This window comes from Pteropus medius, unplaced genomic scaffold, assembly GCF_902729225.1.
Source record: "Pteropus medius unplaced genomic scaffold, Ma_sr-lr_union100, whole genome shotgun sequence".
NCBI lineage: Eukaryota > Metazoa > Chordata > Mammalia > Chiroptera > Pteropodidae > Pteropus > Pteropus medius.
Window position 1 is genome coordinate 5,438,896 of NW_024342471.1, and position 22,140 is coordinate 5,461,035.

Below are 22,140 nucleotides of genomic sequence, written 5' to 3' on the forward strand. Positions count from 1 at the left end.
CAGAAGTGAGACTGTATCTCCTAGACAAGTATCCTCAAAGGGTGAAGTGTGCCCTTCCTCCTGCCTCTTTCTCCCTTTTTTTGCCAATTAGAATGCAGACAGAATGGCACCGGCAGCCATATTGGTCCATGAGACAATCTAGGGAGTAAAAGCCACATGCAGTAGAGCGAAAAGATAGACAGAACCTAGGTCCTTGACACCATGTGCTTCAGTTACCTAATGTTGTATAACAAAATACCCTAAACTGAGGGCCTTACAACACCAATAATTTTTATTATCTTTATCTTTCTTTCTTTGTTATTTTCATAGTTCCCATGGGCCAGCAATTCATGATCCACATCCAACGAGGCTTACACACGTGGTAGGTTGGTGCTGGCTGTAGGCTGAGGACCTCGGTTTCTCTTTCCATGGGCCTCATCAAAGGACAATTTGAATGTTCTCATAACGTGGTGGCTGCCATCCCCAGAGTGAGTGATTCAAGAGAACAAGGCAGAAGCTCGATGGCTTTATCAGCTAGATTCAGAAGTCACAATGTGTGACTTCTGCCATATTCTTTCGGTCACACAAGTCAGATCTGGTTAAATAGAGGAGGGGTCTACACAAGCAGGTGACTAGCAGGAGACAAGGATCATTGAGGGCTATCTTGGAGGCTAGCTACCACACCATGGAATGCCAGACCTACAAACACCCTGAATGTGAGAAATACATTTTTATGTTGCCTAACTGAACTTAAAGTTGTGATGAACATATCTATGATGTCCTGACACAAAGTAGGCCTTCAATAAATTCTTACTATTGTTAGTCTTTTTCTCCAAGTAGATTGAGGTGTAGGTCTTGGTGTATCTCCTCATCTACACACAAATATATACACATGCACACATGTACGGCTACCATCTAGGTCAAGTTTTGGTACAAGGTAGGTGTAGGAGGTTATGTATCAGCCTTTTCATTCATTCATTCATTCACTCATTCAACAAGTATTCATTATTGCCCACACTGTGCCAGGTTCTGGTCTAGGATTCTGGGATACATTTTCTACCCTGGAGAACGCAGTCTAATAGAAAAGGCAACATAATAGGAAAATAGCGCATTTCTCTGTCATTTGAAAATTCAGATTAAAACAGAAAACTGGATAATTCCAAGTGTCAGGGATGATGTGGAGGAAAGTGTTTACTCATGCGGACTGCAGCAGTTGTCTAGGATGCAGTCAGACAGTGCTTAGGCTAAGTATGTATATTGTCCCTGCCCTAGAGAATCCTACCCTTGGGTATATATCTCAGAAACACACACAGGAGTCCATGAGAATCATGTACCAGAAGATCATCGCAGGTTTACTTGGGGAAGCAGGAGTTGGAAGCAGTCAGAACGGAAAAGGTTGGCATGCAGGACACATGCACATCACACATACTAAGCAGTAGTTAGAAGCAATGGACTCGAGTTAAACTCAGCTCACTGAGCACGGTGTCGAGTAAACATAACAACCTAAGAAATAGATCTATATTAATAATGTGGGGGCAGGGGTATATGGGACAGCTCTGTATCTTCTCAATTTTGTTGCAAACCAAAACTACTCTAAAAAAATAAAGTATTAAAATTAATATCAGAGTGGGTGCCCTGTGGGGAAAGGGAAATAGAAGTGGGGCATCGGGGGTGAGAGAGTGAAGTCAAAATATGCTGTGATCAACACCACAATACTTTGCACAAAGGTTGGGGAGGAGAGGCAAAGTAGACTTCACTGAGAAGCTACACTGAATTTTGGCTGATGAGTAGGGCTGTCATAATTATCAGACCTGAAAGGATGGGCACTGTAGGCAGGGAGGACAGCTGGGGCAAAGGCTCAGAGATGTGCAAAGCTGGTGCCTCCAAATGCTTTAGGGGGACTGAAGTCCAGGGTCCACTCGTCAGGAAGGCAGGGAGGGGCTCTCAGCCTGGAAGACACTCCTCCTCTTACCTCGTGAAGTTCTACTCAGCCCTCACACAAGTCGGCTACCTGAGAGGCTATGTGATTGGGGAAGGAGACAGAGAGAACTGAGCTTCTCCACTGGCCCATTGTGTGACCTCAGGCAAGTCATTATTCCCTCTCAGAACCTAGGTTTCTTCATCTGTAAAATGAATATAATAGCAATACCTCCCCCAGAATGTTGTGATGGGGAAGGAGTGAGATGAGCAGGATACAAATTCCCCACCCTGTGAAGCTTATATTCTAGTGAAGAGAGACAGCAGGTAGACAAATAATATAATATATAATGTTCACTTCTGTATTCCCAGAACCAAGAGCTGTGTTGGGCATATAGTAAGAGCTCAATTAATAGTTATGGAGGAATGAATAAATGAATGAGTGAAAGCAGTGATAAATTCTATGGAAAAAGTAAAGCCGAGTAAAGGGAAGAGAGAGAGTGGGAGAGGTGCTGGGTGGCAGGAGGGGCAGTTGCTGTTTTAGTCCCAGTAGGTAGAGAAGGCCTCCCTGAGAATATGAGATTGGAGGCAAGGTTGGAAGGAAGTGAAGGAATAAGCTTCACTTATTAAGGGTATATCTGGAGTCATCGTGTGCCAGGAAGAGGTGGGCTCCAGGAAGAGTGAGGAGGCCAGTGTGATTGGAGCGGAGTGAGGGGCAGAGAATGGGAAGAGGTGAAACCGTTTGTGGGTGAGCTGAGAATGTGGCAGGAGACTCCTCCCCACTCCCAGGGACCAGGCCCAGCACAGAGTCAAATCTATGCCTGGGCCTGGGGCCAGCTCCTTACAACACTAGCACAAACTCCTCTCGGGTGGTGAGCACTCACTGTGTATCAGAACCTGACTTTATTGGCATAAACTCAAAGAACCATCACCAGCCCTACAAATGGGTACTATTATTATCCCCAGTTTTCAGAGCAGGAAACTGAGACTTCAAGAGGAGAGGTAGCTAACCTTGGGCCGGAACCAGGTCTCTCTGATGCCAGACCCTGGCTTGCTCCCGCCACATTGTCCTGGGATTCTTTGTTTACAACTCGCCTTCCCCTCTGGGCTGCTGAAAGCCCAGCTCACTCTCATTCATGGTTTTATTTTACTCCCAGGGTCCCATGTGTCAAAATCTGCCTGAAGAGCTAATGAATGAATGAGCCTACCAAATCCACCCCCTCCTGCCTTCCGGGCCCAGTTCATGCCCTGTTTGGCTTCTCCAGGTCAAGCTGGAATGGGGAGGGGGCTGGACAGGAATTTCAAGCCACCTGAGTGTGGAGAGCAGAAGAGAGGGGGAGAAGGGGGAGAAAGCGAAAGTGAAGGGAGCCAGGAGCCCCTGTGAGGAGGCGCAGACAGGGAAGGAAATCTCCCGGTAATAATTCATCTGCTCAGGAAGCAGCAACCTGGCCTGGGGCTGCCTGTGGGACTGGCCCTGTGGAGAGGGCCGCCGTGCAAGCTTCTTCTCCTCCACAAAGCCCAGCCTGGCCAAGGTCATGGTCAAATAAAAGGGTGGGGGGAGCCAGATGTGGGAATAGGCTTTTCCTCAGACCCTGGAGCCTGAAGACTTCAGGGGCTTCTCTCTCAGCAGCCAGGGGGAAACCCTCCAGCCACCCCCCCACCCCGCTGGCCCCTGCCTCACCCTCCCATTCTGACCTGGCTCAAAGAAGTCAGAAAAGCAAGCACATGTCAGAGCTGGGAAGCGTCTTCAATAAAGAAAGGAAGACTAAGCCAGAAGGCACCTAGAAGACTTTCAGCTTCATTCCCTGTGCTTTCTCTGCCACATGAGCTGTCGTTTGGACTGAAGAGAAGGTTATTATCCAGGCCAAGTGGATACAGGCTTGGCCAGTCCCCAGGATGGAGCTGGGAAGGGGGCATGAGCAACACAGGGACCCCAGCAGCCATCATAAGCTCAGTAATTCTTCCTAGGGCCTCTGTGGAGAACATGTCAGGCTGCAATCTAAGGTTTCCTGAAGGAACAAAGGCAATGAAGGAAGATTGTGTGTGTGTGTGTGTGTGTGTGCAGTGTGTGTGTAGTGGGGGTGGCATTCCAAGCAGTGGGAATAGCCTGGGGAGAGGATGGGGAATGTGGATAGGAGCCCGGGAAGCTGCAGCTGTCCAAGGTGGGGCTGTGGAGAAGAGAAACTTGCATTTGATTCTGGGAGTGGGGATGATAGTTAAGCCAAACAAGCTGTGGCTAGTACCCCACTCATCACTTGTAAGACTGAATGCCAGAACTCTTATTAGGGGTACTCCCCACTTCAGCGAGGAGTACTAAAGATCCGTAAAGTGTCTGGGGTCTGGCACACAGTAGGACCTCAACAAAAATGTCAACTCTGTGAAGGCAAAGTGTTTGTTTTGTTCACGACTGTATCCTCAGGCCTAAAACTATGTATGACACATAAGTAGGGACCTAACAAATATTTACTGAATGAATATATGAATGAAGTTACCGGTGTTTGTGTTTTGTTTTCGTTCTGCTTTGGTTTTGTGGTTTTTTTAAGTTTATCGTCAGGGATGTGACACCATAGAGTCTTTATTTGGAAAGATTATAGTGCTTCTCCAAGTGTTTTCCGCCACCACTATCATGTACGCATTGAAGATTCCTGGGCCCCATTCCGGACCTGCCGGATCAAAATGGGGGAAATCCGGGAATCTGGAATGTCAAAGCCCTCCTTCTCCAATTCTTACACGCATGAAAGTTGCAGAACCTCAGAATTAGAATTTGAGGGCCGAAAATCCCAAACTGGTTTCTCTCAATCCTCTTTCCGAACGAGGAAACTGAAACCCAGACAGAGAAAAGGATCTGCCGCATTGTTTCTGCGGATCTAGGCTGAGGGTAACGCGTCCGGATTTGCGCACACCCCACCCCACCCACCCACCCACCCAGACTCCCAGCATTTGCCGGGCTCGCCCACGGGAACTGGGAGCCTTCAGGGCGGGTCACCGGCTCGCGGGCCGCTTTCAACCTGATGAACGGGGGCGGCAGTCGAGTAGCCATTGGCCGGGACGCAGCGGGCGCGTCCCTATTGGCCAGGGCGGAGCCCCCCGCCCCGGCCTGGGCGGCCGCGTGCTTGGCCCCTCCCCCGGCTATAAGGCGGCGGCCGGCTGGGCCGTGGGAGCGCGCGGGAGCGCACTGTGGGCCGCGGCGAGGGCTGGGACGCAGTGCACCCAGGGACGCTGTCGGGCGCCCATGGCGTTCGCGCTGCTGCGCCCCGTCGGCGCGCACGTGCTGTACCCGGACGTGCGGCTGCTGAGCGAGGACGAGGAGAACCGAAGCGAGAGCGACGCCTCCGACCAGTCGTTTGGCTGCTGCGAGGGCCTGGAGGCGGCGCGGCGCGGCCCGGGCCCCGGGGGCGGGCGGCGGGCGGGCGGCGGCGCGGGCCCGGTCGTGGTGGTGCGACAGCGGCAGGCGGCCAACGCGCGGGAGAGGGACCGCACGCAGAGCGTGAACACGGCGTTCACGGCGCTGCGCACGCTCATCCCCACCGAGCCGGTGGACCGCAAGCTGTCCAAGATCGAGACGCTGCGCCTGGCGTCCAGCTACATCGCGCACCTGGCCAACGTGCTGCTGCTGGGCGACGCGGCCGACGACGGGCAGCCGTGCTTCCGAGCCGCGGGCAGTGCCAAGAGCGCCGTCCCCGCAGCCCCCGACGGCGGCCGCCAGCCGCGCTCCATCTGCACCTTCTGCCTCAGCAACCAGCGCAAGGGGGTGAGTGCGCGGCGCTCCGGCACAGCGGCCGTGGCGTCAGGGGTAAGCGGGGGACGGGGCCTTTTAGGGCGCAAAAGAGGGCGGAGAAGAGAGAGGTGAAGAGAGGGGTACGCGACGTGGAGTTCGTCGGGCGTGCGGTGCTCCAAGTCCAGGGTTTGGTATGGAACAGAACTCGCTTAATGTCTCCCAATCAAAAGGGGAGCAGGAAAGCCCAGAGCTCACGCTTGGCTTAGAAGATGCAGACTGCTCATCGAAGGACACCCCCTCTTACCCCAACTAACCAAAGGTGTGCTGGGAAGAGAGCATGAGGAAATAATAACAAAGGCCATCATTTATTCAGCTCTTTGTACCGAGATGCGCTCCTGGTCTTTTTTTTTTTTTTTCCTTCACAAGGTCTTCATCAAGCAGGTAGTGATTCTGCCCATGTTATTACTGATGAGGCTTTGAAGTTCACTGATGAGACTCTGAGGCTCAGAGAGTAAATGCCAGCATTTACTCAGCTGGGAAGCCAGAGGCAGGCTCTGGGCTTGCTTGGTTATGTGTGTCTCTGAGCTACCTCGACCTTGAAACAATTGTCCCCTATCCAAGACCTGATCTAAGGGCAGGAGACTGAGAAGAAAAGGGCATACCTGCCCCCACCCAAGAGCCTGAGGTACCCAACTGATGAGCAGTAGGAGTGAAGAATGGAGTCCCCTGAGGTCACCCAGCCCTCAGTGTTGGGGGAGGGCACTGTTGAGTCAGCTGGGCAGAGCTGGAGTAAAGCTCCTGTGGTCTGTCCTGGGTAAGGATGAGAAGCAGGCTGGTCGGTGGTGGATGAGGCTGGGTAGCAGCAGAGGTAGCCGAGGGGGCTCTCCTGGCTGAAAGTTGGTTCTCCTCCTGCCCAGGCCCTAAGGATCCTGCTTCATCACCCACCTTTCCTGCTTCTGGCCTGGGCTTTTCCTACAGTAGAGAAGCTGGTCTGTGTGAAAACTTTGGATTCCAGAAGCTACCACTTACATCTGGGGAAACTGAGGCTGAGACTGGCCCACAGACTTGGAAAGTGAAACGGTGTGGGAGATTGGAGTCAGGCCCAGTCTTGGGTTGTCTTGGCTGCCCTAGGTCCCCTGCTTCACTCTCTTCTGGGGAAGCCTTTGTATCCTAGCCTCAGACTACTCCCTTCTGGCTCATCGTACTGACAGCCTGGCTGCCTCAGTTTCCCTAAATCAGGCTTCTTAGGCTTAGACTTGCACTCTCTTGAGAGTCCCTGCTGCTCCCAGCCATGGCCCAGTCAGTGATCCAGGTTTGGAAAGCTGAGGTGGGCTTTCTAGTGTCCAGCCTGGAGTGTGAAGGGCTGACCGGGCCCTCAGTGATATTCCCTGACCACCTTTCACCCATTCATTCAGTTCAGCAAACCTTAACTACCCAACAGCTGCCTTGCGTTGGCTCTGAGAGCATTGCCAGAGAAGCAGGTTGTGGGTCTCCACCCACCACAATCAGGAACTCCCAGTGTGGTGTCAAGGCCAAGGGCAAGGAGATGAGGACCTGGATACTGTGGTCTAATGGTGGGGAGGGGGTACACAAAGGGACTGTCATAACCCAAAGGAAGTCCCCAACCTAGGGGCTAAATTCCTGGTGGATGCTTAGGAATAGAAGCAGGCAGATGAGGGGGTAGGTACAGGTGTTCTAGGAGAAAGGCATGGCAAGAGTGCGGGGGTCAGAAAACATGGCCTAGAGAAGGAAAAGGGAAGGTGTTGAAGGAGGCAGAACACAAAAGAGAGGCAGAGACTGGCCAGTGACATTAATCACAGCAGTCTGGATGATCACTGATTTCCTGTACTAAGCACTCTTCACACGTTATTTTTAAACCCCTCAGCAACCAGGGAAGGAGGTGCTCTGTTTATCCCTACCTGCTTAGAGATGCTGTCCCTGGGTCAGTGATAGCCCTTGATGGAGTCAGGATTCTAACCCAGGCCTGCCTGATAGAGAGGTGGGAAAGATTAGCGTGGGAGAGCCCTGTAACTACAGGCCTGGGGGAGAATGTCTGTCTGTCACACGCCCACCCCCACAGCAGGTAGGCAGGGCGGCTTCTCTGTGAGTCTCAGGTCAGTCCCACAGATCATCGGGCCTCGTCTGGATCTGGCTGCTTCCCTGGAATCTGTCTATGGGACCAAGAACCCAGCCAAATTTGGCTGCAGAAACTATGCTCTCAACCCCACAGGCTCCTCTGGGAATAGGTGAAAGGGGCAATCCTGGCCAGCTCTGGCCCCTCGAAGACTCAACTGGAAGAAAACTATCTTGGAGAGTTCCTGGGGGGCTCCCTTCTGAGCTTTGGGGGCCAGATAGCTCCAAGGCTTCAGACCCTATCCCTTCACTGTGAGCTACCATCTCCCTCCTACCTGTCTGCTCTGGGGTTGGGATCTCCATGGAACATCTTCCTGTGTAAGGAGAGGCTAAGGGTGGCCCTCCGTAGCAGAAATAGCAAGTGGAAAATGGAAAAAGGGTTCTTGTCTCTGCCTTGTTTCCCCTTTTGTCACTTAAGGGTGAGAGTAGGGTAGGATTGTCTCATAAGGCCCTCCGCAGTTGGTGTACCCAGCTCAGAAACAGAAGTGGCACAGAGGGCAGTGGGGCGAGGAGGCAACATTACCAGATGATGCTGATGATAATACTGATGAACATTCATGGAACACTTACTATGTTCCTGACACTGCTAAGGGCTCTACCTGCGTTAACGTGTGTAATCCTCACAGTAACTCCGCTTTTCACATGGGAAACCGAGGCTTGGTGAGGTGAAATCACTTGCCTGAAGTCCAACAGGTAGTCCAAGGCAGAGCAGGAACTGAAGCCCAGATCTGTCTCACTGGGACCCAACTCCTAACCCTGGTGCTTCCCAGAGCCCTTGGTGCTGAGTTCCTAAGGGACAAAAAAGCTGGGCCTACTCAGGGCCTCTTAGAAGTGCTCATGGCAGTTTATACACCTCTTTCACAGCTACAATTGCGTTTTACTACACCCTGGGCTGGCAAGTAGAATTATTTTGTCCCCATTTTATAGATGAAGAAACTGAGGTTCAGGGAGGTGTACAGTCCCACTATTCTCTTGGAACCAAGGTCTCTCGATGACTGCCAGACTTGCGATGGAGGTGGCTCTCCCTGTCCCTGAGGACACAGAGTGAGAGAGTGGGAGGCTGATTTTCTAGCCCCCATCCTCAACCCTATACCCCATTCTCCCACACCCCTCCTCCTACCCTCAAACCCCCCTTCTCAGACACTCAAGCCAGAGTTTGTCTGAGAAGCCCAAGCCCCAGGCTCTGCTGGGACTGTGGCCTCAGCCCTCAAAATAGCCTTGCCTGTGAATGAACATGCTGTCCCTGGGCCCAGAAAGCCTCAAGGGAGGCTGGGTTCACATCTGGATGGATCTGCCCCAACCTGGGCCCAAGGGCGGAGGGGAGCAGGGGGCAGAGCTCCCAGATGGTCAGCTATTGCTCTGGCTGGCTGAGAAAGATGCCTGTCCCATCACCTTACCAGGCTTAGGGGGTGAGCAATTACAGTGGGATGTCAGACACCATTGGGTCTTGGAAACAGGACAAACTTGGACAACATGGATTTCCAGCCCAGCCCTTTCACCAACTGGCTCGGTGCCTCTGGACCAGTCATTCAATGGCTTGAGGCCTCCAAAGTGGGAGTGCTTTAATGTCTGTGACCTCATTGGCTTTCAGCGAGGATGAAACCCACTGTCGGATCTCCGAATATTGGGTAGAGACTGCCTCTGCAGGGTAAAAGGACAGGTGGCTTCAAGCGCTTGCCACCATTAGCTCCTCTTCCAATGGGCGCCACTGATTCAAGCAGCATCTGTTGGCCCCTGCTCCATGTAGGCCTTGGGCTGGAACTGGGGTCACAGAGTGAAGAACTTTCCCCCAGGTCCCAGCCTGATGAGGGACAAAGAAAAACCAGTCTTACTCTTCTGAGTTATCCTGTTGGAATGTCCCAGGAAAGACAGGAAGCGCTAGGCAATTGTAGGAATAGAGAAACCTTCACAGGGAGACGGGACCAGAGAGCATATTTCCTGGTCGAAGGAACACCCTGAAAGAAGACAAGGAGGCCAGAAATCCATAGTCTACTTTTGAGGTCGATGAGTAAGTCACTGGACATAAGCTGGGCAGTGGGGAGAACCACTGTGGTGTTTGTTTTGCCCTTCGGTATAAAATATGATTTAAAATGTATTCAGTTTTTTTTAAAGCAACAAATCACGTGGGGAAGAAACAAAAAAGGTAAAAAAGAGCAAAGGAAGTAAAAAAGCCTCCCTCCCATTTTGTCTCCCCGTCATCAAATTACTCTTCTCTAAGGAAATTCATTAGCAATTTCTTATGTGCCCTCTCTCTCAGTTCTTGCTTTTGCCCTTAAACAATGTTATGTCGCCATCATTTCCTCTCTGTCCATAAAGAGTTTCTTCCGCCTTGTGCTGCAGAGAACTTTACTGTGTGGCTAACTGTGATTATTTATTAAGTCCCCTATTTTTGGACATAGAGGTTAGTTTCAATGTTCATGGTCATCTGATCAAACCTCCTAATACCTCTTTCTCCCCCCTTCATAGGGTGGCCGTCGTGATCTGGGGGGCAGCTGCTTGAAGGTGAGGGGGGTGGCCCCCCTTCGAGTGCCACGGAGATGAGCCTGGACCCCTGTGGTATTTGCTCCAAGCAGGACCCTGGAAAAAGAGGCCAGAGGCCAGCCACTGGTTGAACAAGGGAGAAGACAGATCCCAGGAGCCAATCCTACCCCTCCTTTGTGCAGAGCCAGAGGACAATGGCTTGGGCCCATGACCCTCTGGGCAGGCCCCCTAGGACATCTCCACTCCACCCTGGAGAGCTGTGAAGACCCATCCAGCTGGCCCCAGCTCTGACTGGTCAGAGACAAGGCAAAACTTTTGGAAAAACAAAGACTGTTGGTCACAAAGGGTGTGTGCATGTCTGTGCATGAGTGTGTGCATGTGTGTGTGAGAGAGAGAGAGAGAGAGAGAAATTGGTGGGTTTAAAATAAAAGGTATTTTTAAATAAAAGATGTTCCCAACTGAGGAAAGGAGGGGCCTGGGGACATCAGAGGTCAGAGACGACCCCTCTCCTGGGCCTTGGCAGAGGCACAGACATCACAGGTGCTGCCCTGTGCCCTGGAAAGGGGGGTGCTTGAGGAAAGGCAGGAAGACCCCTCTGCAGAAGTGAAGATAACTAAACTTCCCTCACAGTCTTCTTGAACACCTGTTAGTTGTCTGTGTGGTTGGTAAAGAAACCTTAATTTTATTTATTTTAGAATAAGGAATATATTCATTCACATGGTTCAAAATTCAAAAGGTGCAAGAGGGTATATGGAAAAAGAGTTGGTGAAAGGGTATCACCGACAGTTATCTCCTGTCCTCCAGCTACCAGTGTTTCATGAGGTCCCTATTCCCTATCAATTACTCTTCAAATGTAGCACATTACACATGCTTTCTGCTCCTTGCCTTTTTTTGTTTCCTGTTTTTCCTCAATCAAGCTTGGCTGTCATCTCAAATCAGAACACAGAGATATAGGGTCTCCTCATTCCTTTAGTAGCTGCTTATTCCACATTATGAATGTACCATACAGGCATACCTCGGAGATACCGTGGGTTCAGTTCCAGACCACCGCAATAAAGTGAGTATCGCGATAAAGCGAGTCATAATCTTTTGGTGGAGGGTCTTGCCTTCAAAAAATGCAGCATCTGTGAAGTGCTATAAAGCAAGGTATGCCTGTACTTTAACCATTCTGTTATCCTGTCTTTACAAATAGGTCTGTGTAGGCAGTTTTCCACATGTGCAAATGAGCATGTGCTAAAAGGGGATATTCTTATCCCTGTTTTAGCTAAGATGGTTTGGAGAAACGATGACACCTAAAGGTGTGTGGCTGGCATGTGGCAGGGTGACAGTGTGAGGTCTATCCACCTTTAAAGCCTAAAGTAAGTTCCTTCTGCTGGCCTGTAAATGCCGCAGATGGAATGCTCGCCCCTGCGACCCGTTATTCTCCCAGCAGACCTGGGAGGTGGGGGCTGGTGTTTCCCCATTTCACAGATTCAGCCAAGATAGTAAGAGGGATAGCTGGTCCGTGGAGCCAAGAGTTCTTGGCTCTCCAGCCAGGGCTCAGTCCCTGTGCAGCCAGGATCAGAGAAGCCTGGGAGTCTGAAAGGAGGAGAAGGCAGGGAGAGGGCCAGGAGAGGCTGCAGGGCCAGGCAGCGCCCTTTCCTCAAGGTATACTTACATGTTTATTTTTAAATTTATTTGACAAACACCTTTTTTTAGTGTTGACCTCCTGAAGCCTGGCTCCAGAGTCCATGGTCGTATCCACTTTGCAGCATTTGACCGTCTGACTGAGCCTGAAGTGGGGCTGCCCGTGTTGCACATCACCAGATTACTGAGCACCCTCACTGTGCCAGACACCACAGGGGTGGGCCAGACCCATCTTGTCTGCCTCGCAGATGAAAACCAAGGCCCCAGAAGAACAAGGGGTTCGCCAGAATTGCCAGTCCAGGTTGGAATGGACCATAAAAAATAACCACATTTAATCCCTTTGGTATCAGACGTGAAAGAAGGAGGGCCCCAAGGGGCCCAGGTCCTGCCCAGGAGAGCTTACCAAGTGCCCTCTACCTTGCTTGCCTAATGTTCCAGGGACACTGGTGTTCCTATCCTGTGTCCCAGTGCAGTAGCTCTTCCCCTTTGGGAGCTAATTAGGAAAGCACATTTCACTCCCCGCGCCTACCCACGTCCAGGTTTAGGCAGCCCCTGGCAAAGCCACAGGAAAAGGACTGTGACCTCGTCAATGGCAGGAAACGTGGGAGTGGGGGCAGAGCAGACACTTGGGTGCTCTGGCTAGAGGCCCATTTCTGCCACCAGATTTGCTGGGTGACCTTTGAGAAGTTGCTTGACCTCTCTGGGCTTCCTTGGCCTGATCTCTAACCAGCAAGAACAGCTGGGGCAGAATGATAAGTATTTGTTTTGCCTTGTTAAACTGTTTTTAATAGACCATTTATGCACTGGGTGAATAATGCAAATTGTATCCAATAGTAGGCAGTGAAAGTACATACCTCCCTCAGGCTCCTCCCCAAAGGCAACGGCTGTTAGCAGTTTCCTGTGTGTCCTTCGGAAATGCTCTACACTGCTTACTGTTTCTGAAAAAGTATTTACAGGTTTCTCTGCTTATGTTTTCATTGTTAAAAAAAAAACAAAAAAAAACATTACAAGACCCTAGAAATGTCACCCCATCCCAAAGACAACCAGTTAACACTAATCCCACAGAGTTTTTGTGAAACATACACATACACTTAAACAATCATTTACTGCATACTGAGTTAAAACTTTTTACCGAAGTATAACATGCATGCAGTAAAGTGCACATGCTGTTAAGTGCACAACACAATGAGTTGTCACAGGCTGAGCACACCTGCATGTAGATCAAGAAATGCAATTAGGAGCATCCCAGGAGCCATTCCCGTACTTGTTCTCAGACTGGGTTCTTTCAATTATATTTCGTTTGAAATAGATAATACACTTAGAGAGTTCACAGTTCAAAAGAGAGTAAACTGACAATAAGTGTCCGTCCCTCCTAGCCACTCAGTTCTAGCTCTCAGAGACAATGTCTTGGGGATTCCTGCAGAGACAGTCTTTGCAGATACGGGCAAGTCACATATGTATTGTTTTTCCACACAAGTGGTAGCATTTTTACACACTGTTCTGCACTTGGATTTTTTTACATAATTCAACTCTCCAGTGTTCAAAGAGCTGCTTCATATTTTTCACGCCTGCGTAGTGTTCCATTCTGCACATTTTGCAGCTTGCTGTCTTCCTTGAGTTCCTGGGTAATGGACAGTTAATGTCTATGAGCCTTTGTGAGCTGCAAGGCCAGCCCAAACACGTGACTTGGGAGAGACACAGCTGTGGAGCAGTACCTCTAGGGGCCATTTGTCTAACACCCCTGCCCCCAACACACATACTTTCTGCCTTTAGAATGGGCCAGCCCAGCCAGGCTTCTCCAGGCTCCCTGAGTGAGGGTGACTCAGAGCCAGAGGAGTAAAGGAGCTTGGGGAGAAGAAACTCGGGGTTGAGGGGGTGGATGACCAACTTCAGACAGGCTACCTGGGACCCTGAAGGGAAGGTTTAAGTTCCAGGTTGCACCCTCCACCCAAATCTCTTTAGACACGAGGAGCAAGGATGATCTAGAACCCATTGCAACGAGGAGACTGAGCTAATACAGAGAAGCAAGCTGCCTGAGGTCACCCAGTGAGTCCCCAGCCCTACTAGGCCTCCAGGAACTAATGTCTTCCTCCTTGCTACACAGGGCTCCCTTCCAAAAGACAATTACAAGTTAGAGGCCTCAGAGGTAGCCCACAGCAATAGCAATGGGGAAACCGAAGCCCAGAGAGGGACAACGATAGGCCACAGCCACACAGCATTTGGAACTGAGCAGGGCTGAGAATGCAAGGCCCTTTCCTCCAGCCCAGGGCTACTCCACTTCATTTTTTTCCTTCATTGGCCCAGGCTACTTCCATTTTATGAGGCTCCTATCAGATTAAAATACAAAAACACCACAAAACAGAATTCCAAAAACTATGGCATATTTGGTAAGTTAACTTGTAAGTACCTACACAGTCACAAGTACGATGCATTATCATGAGAACATTAAACTGAGGATTTATAAAACCATCAGGGCATTCACATAAAGTTGAACATCTTTGTTCAACCCTGTCTGCATATCCTGCTACTGTGAGTTTTACTTCATGTGGACGTGACATCAAGAGTCTAGACCTGGACAGCAAAATACAACACATGACCTTGGACCAGATCCTGTTCTGCAGGGGGGGAAATGCAGTAGAGAAAATTATTGGGCACGTGACAAAACAGGAATAAGAACAATAGATAAAAGTATCGTGTCGATGTCACATTTTCTGAATTTGCTAACGGTATGGTTATGTAAGAGGATCTGCTTGTGCTTAAGAAATACACCCTTAAGGAGTATGATGAAGTGGTAGAAGAATATGATGGAGGTGACCTACTCTCAAATGGTTCAGAAAAAAATAACGTGTGTGAGCGAGAGAAGGTTTAAGCAAATGTGACAAACTTAAACTTGGTGGATCCAGGTAAATAGTTATAGGAGTTCTCTGAGCTACTTTTGTCACTTCTCTGTATGTATGTAAATGATTGCAGAAGAAAAAGTTAAAAATTGAGATCTTGGCTCACTAAGATGGAAGGCCTGCCAGATGGTCTCCTGGCCCCCTCCGACCCGCCCTTGCTTCAGCTGCTCCAACAGAAGATGGAAAATACCCTCAGTAGACCCAGGCGTCCCTGTCCATGACTCTCAGGCCCCTGTGCCCTTGAAGAGGCTAAGGTGGTCCCAGCCCCCAAGCCTCCTGCCACCATGATTTATGTCCCTGTGAGCCTCAGCAGCTGTAGCCCGGGTCCTGCCAGGCAGCCAGCTGGGGGGGCCAGCTTTTGCTTCTCAGCGTGTCTAATCCAGACCAGACTTACAGACCCCACAGTCCTGGGATCAGGCTCCCAGGGGGCCAGGGTCAGAGGGCAGCCCAGCAGGCCCTGGAAACCAGAAAGGCGCTGAGGGTGAACTGGCTACAAGGCAAGAGACTTGGCCTGGCCTAGCTCGACCACCCTCCTGTGTGACCTGGGGTGGTTGTCTGCCCTTCGTTGGGTTTTGGTTTTCTTCTTGGCACAGCCTGCATATGGCGGACCAGAAGGGCTTTGTAAACTGGGACAGACTGGCCTTGTAGGAGGGAAGGTTGGTAAAACTTAGGAGATTTTTCTTTTTCCTGAATGTCCAGATCATCTAAGGTTGGAAAAATGCCTGACATTTTTGATAGCCTACTATGTGTCAGTCCTTAGTCTACACGCTTTACCTAAGTTAATACAGCCTACTACTCAACAAGTTTGTACTTATTATTGCCCCATTGTATAGATGAGGAAACTGAGGCCCAGGGAGGTTAAAGTACTTGCCCAGGGTCACGTGGCAGCTGATAAGTGAGGTAAGCCTGCTTTTCTTTTATCCAACAACATCCCCTCTGATTTGAACAAGGTATTCTGGCTACAGAGCCCCACTGAGCCCTCAACCACCACTCCACATGGCCTCAGTGAACCAGGCTTCCAGAAAAAGACAGGACAGGGCATCCCCCAACCAGGCTCTTCACGCCTGCCCCAGTGTGCCCAGAGGAGTCCAGGGCCCAGCTACATCGAGGGAATGAGAGTTTGGGAGTGGGTTCAGGAAGCTACATCTCCCACAGGCTCCCCAGCATTGCCGCCGCTCCCAGAACTGGAGAGGCTCAAACACAGACTCTTGGAAGGTCTAAATGGAAGGGCCTCTGGAGCTTATCTTCTCAGAGCCCTCAGTCACCAATGGGGATACTGAGGCCCAGAGCGGGCAAGGTGCATCCCCAATATCACACAGCAAATCAGAGACGAGCCAGAGCCAGATTCCATGTATCTGTTCCAATTTAGTGACACCTCTTACTTAGAGCAGCAATAAGCATGAGAATAAGTGACACTGATGGGGCTCACTAGTCAGAGGCACCACTCCGAGTGAATTATATGGATGACCTCACTTAATCTTGCAATAACCTGCATATATAGGTACTGTTGTCATCTTCATTCCACAGACTAGAAAACCAAGCCCAAGAACACCCAGCTAGGCAATGGCATAGCTGCATTTCGACCCCAGGGGATCTGGCTCCAGATGTGGCCTGAGCCACAGCAAGGATGTATAGAATAGTTTAACATCACAGAGCAACTTAAGTTGGTGAGCCAGCCTATCAGTCAGTCAGTCAGTTAACAAACATGGATTGGACCACTCAAGGCTCTAAGGATTATCAAGGGATAAGACAGATGCATTGCCTGCCCTCGTGGGGGTCACATTCTATCAGAAAGCAGGCCCTGAGCAAATAATAAAAATGTGACAGGTGCTTCCGAGGCTTGTGGGGATGTGTGACTGGTAGAGAAGAAACATACAAATGATGCTTCCCAGGCAAGAGAAGGCTTTGCTGAGTGTGAAAGTTTCTGCAATTTGCCCAGCCCGCCCCTGCACAAGATGAATGATGAGGCACCCGCGGGTCGTCAGGTCACCCCTGAACATAACCTGATAATCCCTGATACCATTCCTCTGAGCAGCTCTGAGAAGCAGTCAAAGCAAGGCTAGTCTTGGTGGACGGAGAGTAATAACAGCTAAGGCTGTCAGAATATTGCCTCTATGCCAGGCACTGTTTGAGCTTTGTCACTCAGCTACTTCTCCTCAACCCAGTGAGGCAGGGGCCGTTATCCTCATGACTCCCCAAGGTCACACAGCCACTAAATGACAGGCCCCAATTTAGACCCAAGTATGTCAGGTCCAGAGCCCACCATCTTCACCTCCCTCCTCTGCTGCCTGTGTGCTAGACATTGAGGTTCCAAAGCAGGAAGCAACTCTCCCCAGGCCACAGAGCCAGGCCGGAGCCCTTGCCCACCATACCTTCTGGCTGCCATCATGCTGCAGCAGCCATAGTGCCTCACACGGTACTAAAACACAGTGGGTGCTCACAGACACCTGCTGAACGACCACGCAGTTTGCACACCACCCTGCAAGGTTGATTTTATCCATTTCACAGATGGAGTTCAAAAAGGAGCAGTGGCCGGCTTGTGATCACACAGCTAGGAGTGCAGTTAGACCTTGAACCCAGTTCTGCGGTTCATCTGTCTGCAGAAAACCCACACTGCCTGGAAGCGCAAAAGATGCTGGCAACAGGCCTTTAACCATAGAGGAGAGAAGGATGGGCCCAGAGCTTAGGGAGTAGAAAAGGCCCTGACCAGCTGGGAACTCCGTGGGAATGTCTCTCACCCCCCAACCCTACCCCACCCCAGTTTGTCCCCCAGGCAGCAGCCAGGGCAGGGCGAGGAAGGGGTCAGGGAGGCAGGCCTTGGATTCCCGAGGAGGACACCCCCTCCCGCCCAACATGGAATGGTTAAGGAGCCACCCCAGAGCTGAGCCTATCTTGTTCTCTCTACCCTCACTCTTCTCCTGGATGCAGCCTCCCCTCCTCCCACCCCTCACCCACCTTCCCTGCCTCTCCCTCCTCCTCAGCCCAGGCCCACCTCCTCCCCCACCCCGACTCTCAGAAAGCCCTGGAAAGGCTGCTTTCTTTGAGACAGGAAGGTGTCCTCAAGTCTCAGGAAGGAAAAACAGTCAAGCTGAACCCACCAAGACCGTCTCCAAGGGGCCGGGGCTGGCGCCTGGCCAGGACTGACATCACCTGGGAACTGCCACAGCCACAGCTGCAACACGCCTCCTGGGGGGACGTGCTTTTGCTATTTAAAAAAATAATAATAATAATAAAAAAAAACATTTCCAGTCTGGTGTTTTTAAATGCGCTTTTTATAGTGGGCCCCGGGATGTGGGCGTTCTGGTGTCTCCCCTCCCCTTTGTCCTCATGTCCTGATTTTCACACCACACAGTGTAGACTTTGACCAATTCCTGCTAATTCCTTGGAATTCTGGGTAGAAATTCCTTCCAGTCTCTGACCCCCTCATATGATCTCTTATCTATCTAGATGCATTTAATTTTAACTTTTAAAAAACATCAAAAAATATTTGCCCATGGTACCAAATTCAAAAGGCACCTAAGAGCATCTGGCAAAAAGTCCACCTGTCCTGCCCCTGAGGCACCTTGTTCCCTTCCCCGAGGCAAACTTGCTTTTCTTTTATCCAACGACATCTCCTCTGATGCTTGCTATGCATCAGGCACTCTTCTAAGCCATTATCTAATATTAATTCATTTAATCTTCATAAAAAATCATATGAGGTAGTGTTTCCATTGGCTATTTTCTTCTGAATATTGCCGAAGATATTCTATGTCTATAGAAGCAAATCTACATCTACGATTTTACCCCATCTTTAAAAACACAAATATGGATTTCAGTCCTGATATGTATTAAATACAATTTTGTCGAATGAATGAAATTTAAAAAGTTATTTAAAATTTAAAAAAAAACATAAATAGATGCTTTTTATATACACTGGTCTTCACTTTATTTTCTTAAAAATATTGGAATGATTCCATATTGATGCATAGAGATTCCTCGTTCGTCTTTATAGCTGCATAGTATTCCCTTCTATGGGAAGATGTATCATAACATAATTAATGTGTCCACACTTAGTGGACATGAAGGATTTTTCCTATCTTTCCTCGTAGAAAAATGCTGCAATGAATAGCCAAAATGAGCTTTCTAAAAGCATAGCTTGGACATCATCAGTCCAATATTCAGAAATGCTCCAACTACTCCCATGATGCAAAAGAGCATCTGAAATGGAGGGGTTATCAAGAAGCCCTCTGAGACTCTGATGAAGGCGATGAACCTGCTACCCCTCAAAATTCATGGGCAACTGAACTCTGTGTGAGGTTCAGGGACTCCTGGAAACCCCACTCATGGACACAACAATCCAAGACATCCTCCCCCGCTGTGTGATGTGTCCATGGCTTTGAACTGGGCACTTGGGACTGACAACTCTGCTGCTTCTGAGTTACAGGGCCTTGGGAAAACTGCTTAATCTCACCAAGCCTCAGTTTTCTTATCTCTAAACTGGGGCTAATTACAGTAGTTTCCTCCTGGGATTGTGGAAAATAAATTAGATCCAGACTCTCAAGTGTTTAGCCTGGCACATAGCAAGTCCTCAACCCAGGTTAGTTATTGGTGATGATGGTGGTGGTGGTGGTGGTGATGGCAGTGGTGATGGTATTGTTTCTGCAATATAAATTCTTGTTCATTAATTCAACAAATATTTATTGAGGACAAACTATGGGCAGGGACCTGAGGGGTTCGGGGAGGTGAGGAGAGAGAGAAGCTTGTAAAATATCAAACAAACCAAGAGGCCTTGCTTGATACTGTGCTCAAGGCTCTGAAGGTGGAAGAGGCTGGGGTAGAGGGAGCAAAGAAGAGGAGGTCGCTAAGGCAGCTGGGGGTCAGGATGGTCAAGGAAATTTTCCCAGAGGAGTAAAGCTGGGGTGACTCTTGAAGGATTGCAGGGAGAGTCTCTAGGTAAATGGGACTTCTGTAGAGGACAGAGTGTGTACACCAGCTTTGAGGAGAGAGAGAACATGAAGCAGCAGAGCACCTCGTGGAAGGCTGAGGTGTGGGGGGTCAAGGATGAGGAAAAAAGAGACCGGAGAGCTGGACAGGGCTGGACTGAAAAATGGGAAGTCATGGCTCTCAACAAGAGAAAGTCTAGTTGGACATGCAGGTGGAAAGATCCCCTGGTGACCATGGTGAGGGCACGGTTGGCAGGAAGCACAGAGGCCAGTTGGAGGCCACTCGGGTTATCTGTGTAAAAATGATGCCCTCAACTAGGTAGCGGTCATGAAGGCAGGCGGCAGAGGGCAACAGCCAAGAGAGGTATTCAGGAAGCAGAGGTAAGATATCTGCCCTGATTAAGAGACTAATTGAATGTTGAAGAGAGGCCAGAGTTGAGTAGAAAGGGCCAATTCATGTTTGTCCTCTGCCTAAACCAGCAAGGACTTCCCATCACTCTTACAACCAAACCCAAAGTTCCCTTCCAGCGTGCCAGCTCCTGTACCCTCATCTCCCTTCCTCTGCCCACTTGCTCTCTGGGCACCGGGCACACACCAGCCTCCTTGCAGTTCTTAGAACACATCAGGCACACTCAGGGCTTATGGCCTTTACTTTTGCAGTTCCCTGTGCCTGGAATGCTCCCTTCAACCCCAGAGGATCTTCAAGGCTCGCTAGTTCCCTTCATTCAGATCTCTGCTCAAATGCCACCTCCTCGAGGAGGCCTGCCCTGAGCACCCGAGCTAAAATAACACCCTTCCATCAAGCTTTATTATTATTATTATTATGGTAAAACATATGTAACATAAAATTCACCATTTTAACCATTTTTAACCGTACACTTCAGTGGTATTAAGTACATTCACAATGTTGTGCAGCTATCACCACCAATCATTTTCATTATCACAAACAGATCTCCATCAATTTTTAGCCCCTTTACTTGTCTGAGTTTTTCTTCATAAATTATTACTTCCTGACACTATGATACTTATTTATCTATTTGTCACATTTACTGCCTGTCTCCTTCGACTAGAATGGAAACTACAAGAGGACAGGGACTTTGCCTGTGTTGTCCACTGCGAGCTCACCAGCCCTTCCAGTGTGCTAGGCACATAGTAGTTGCTTCATAAATGGTGTGGATAAGTTCACCGACGAAGGGCACTCTTCAAAAAAGGGAGGATGCAGGCAAAGGAATAGAGTGATTTTCCGCACAATTCAGGCACATTCCTCTCCGCCAGTCCGTCTCCCACCACTTTTCTACCCGTCTCCTTCTGTCCAGCCACACCGACTGTGCAGTTCCCTGCACTATTCCACTGCCGAGCCTTTGCCCGAGCAATTCCGCTCACTGGAAATATTGTTTCTTCTTCACACATTGAATCTTCTTTATTTTTCAAAAGCCTGCTCAAATCCCACCCCTACAAGAAAGAATTTCCTAACAAATCTTCATCACCCCAATGTTCTCCTTTTCCAACTTTCCCATGTGTTTCTGCCTGGAATTGGCCAAGTCTCTTTTGGTTGTAAGTGACAGAAATCCAGCTCACAGTGGCTCATAGAAAAAAAGAGAAAGATAAGTTATTGGCTTCTAGTACCAAGTTCAGGGCACTGATTTTATGGCTGAATCCAGGTGATCTTACGATATCATTAGAAAGAACTCTGTCTCTCATCCTGCTTTCTCAATGTCAGCTTCATTCTCAGAGAGCATCTCCTCTTTTGGTGGCAAAGATGGCTGCCAGCAACGCTGGATCACAACTTATCCTTTAAAAACCCCTTTGGAGTGGGGCTTTTCCTTAGTAATTCCAGCAAAAGTCCTGGGGAAGGCCGCCATTGGCCTGCCTTGGGCCACATGTCCAACTCTATGCCAATCCTTATGGCCAGAGGGATGAAGCATTCTGATTGGCCAGGCCTGCTCATATGTCCACCTTTGAAGCTGGTGTGGGGTTTGCCTGGCCTGAGCTACAAGAAGCAAGAGTAGAGGAGGGATGGTTTCCCAAAAGAAAACGGGGAAATGACCACTCTGCAGGCAAAAGTCCCAGATATCACTAGTGATGCATCTGTTGGAGCACTTGCCACACTACCTCCAGGAACTTTACTTATTCTTCTAGGATGTGTCTTTCTCCTGAATCCCTGAGTTCCCTTGGGGCAAAGTCCAGCACCTAGTGTAGGTTTTAGCACATGGTCAATGCTTGATGAACACTAGCATGCTTCCCTCCTCTCCTCCAGGCCCGGGCCCTTTTTGCACTAAGACTGTGACTTGACCAGCTTTAGAGGAGTGCACTGGATCTCTGACCCCTGCCCTACCTCTCAGGCATAGGATATCCCTACCACAGGGGATCAGGCAGTCCAGTTCTCAGTCCATGTCATTGATGTGACCTTGAGAATGTCCCTTCCCCTCGCTAAGCCTCAGTGGTCCCTCTGTTAAATAAGAGCTGA

The 22,140-nt window shown here is 49.7% G+C and overlaps 1 protein-coding gene across 1 annotated transcript; it reads left to right on the forward strand.

Annotated features, from left to right (window-relative positions):
* The first annotated feature begins 5,046 nt into the window (after nt 1–5,046).
* TCF15 (transcription factor 15) lies at nt 5,047–10,798 on the forward strand. Its single transcript, XM_039863676.1, has 2 exons — nt 5,047–5,647; nt 10,214–10,798. Exons 1-2 carry the CDS (start codon nt 5,129–5,131, stop codon nt 10,286–10,288), a joined length of 594 nt encoding a protein of 197 aa, XP_039719610.1. The 5' UTR covers nt 5,047–5,128; the 3' UTR covers nt 10,289–10,798.
* The last annotated feature ends 11,342 nt before the right edge of the window (nt 10,799–22,140 follow it).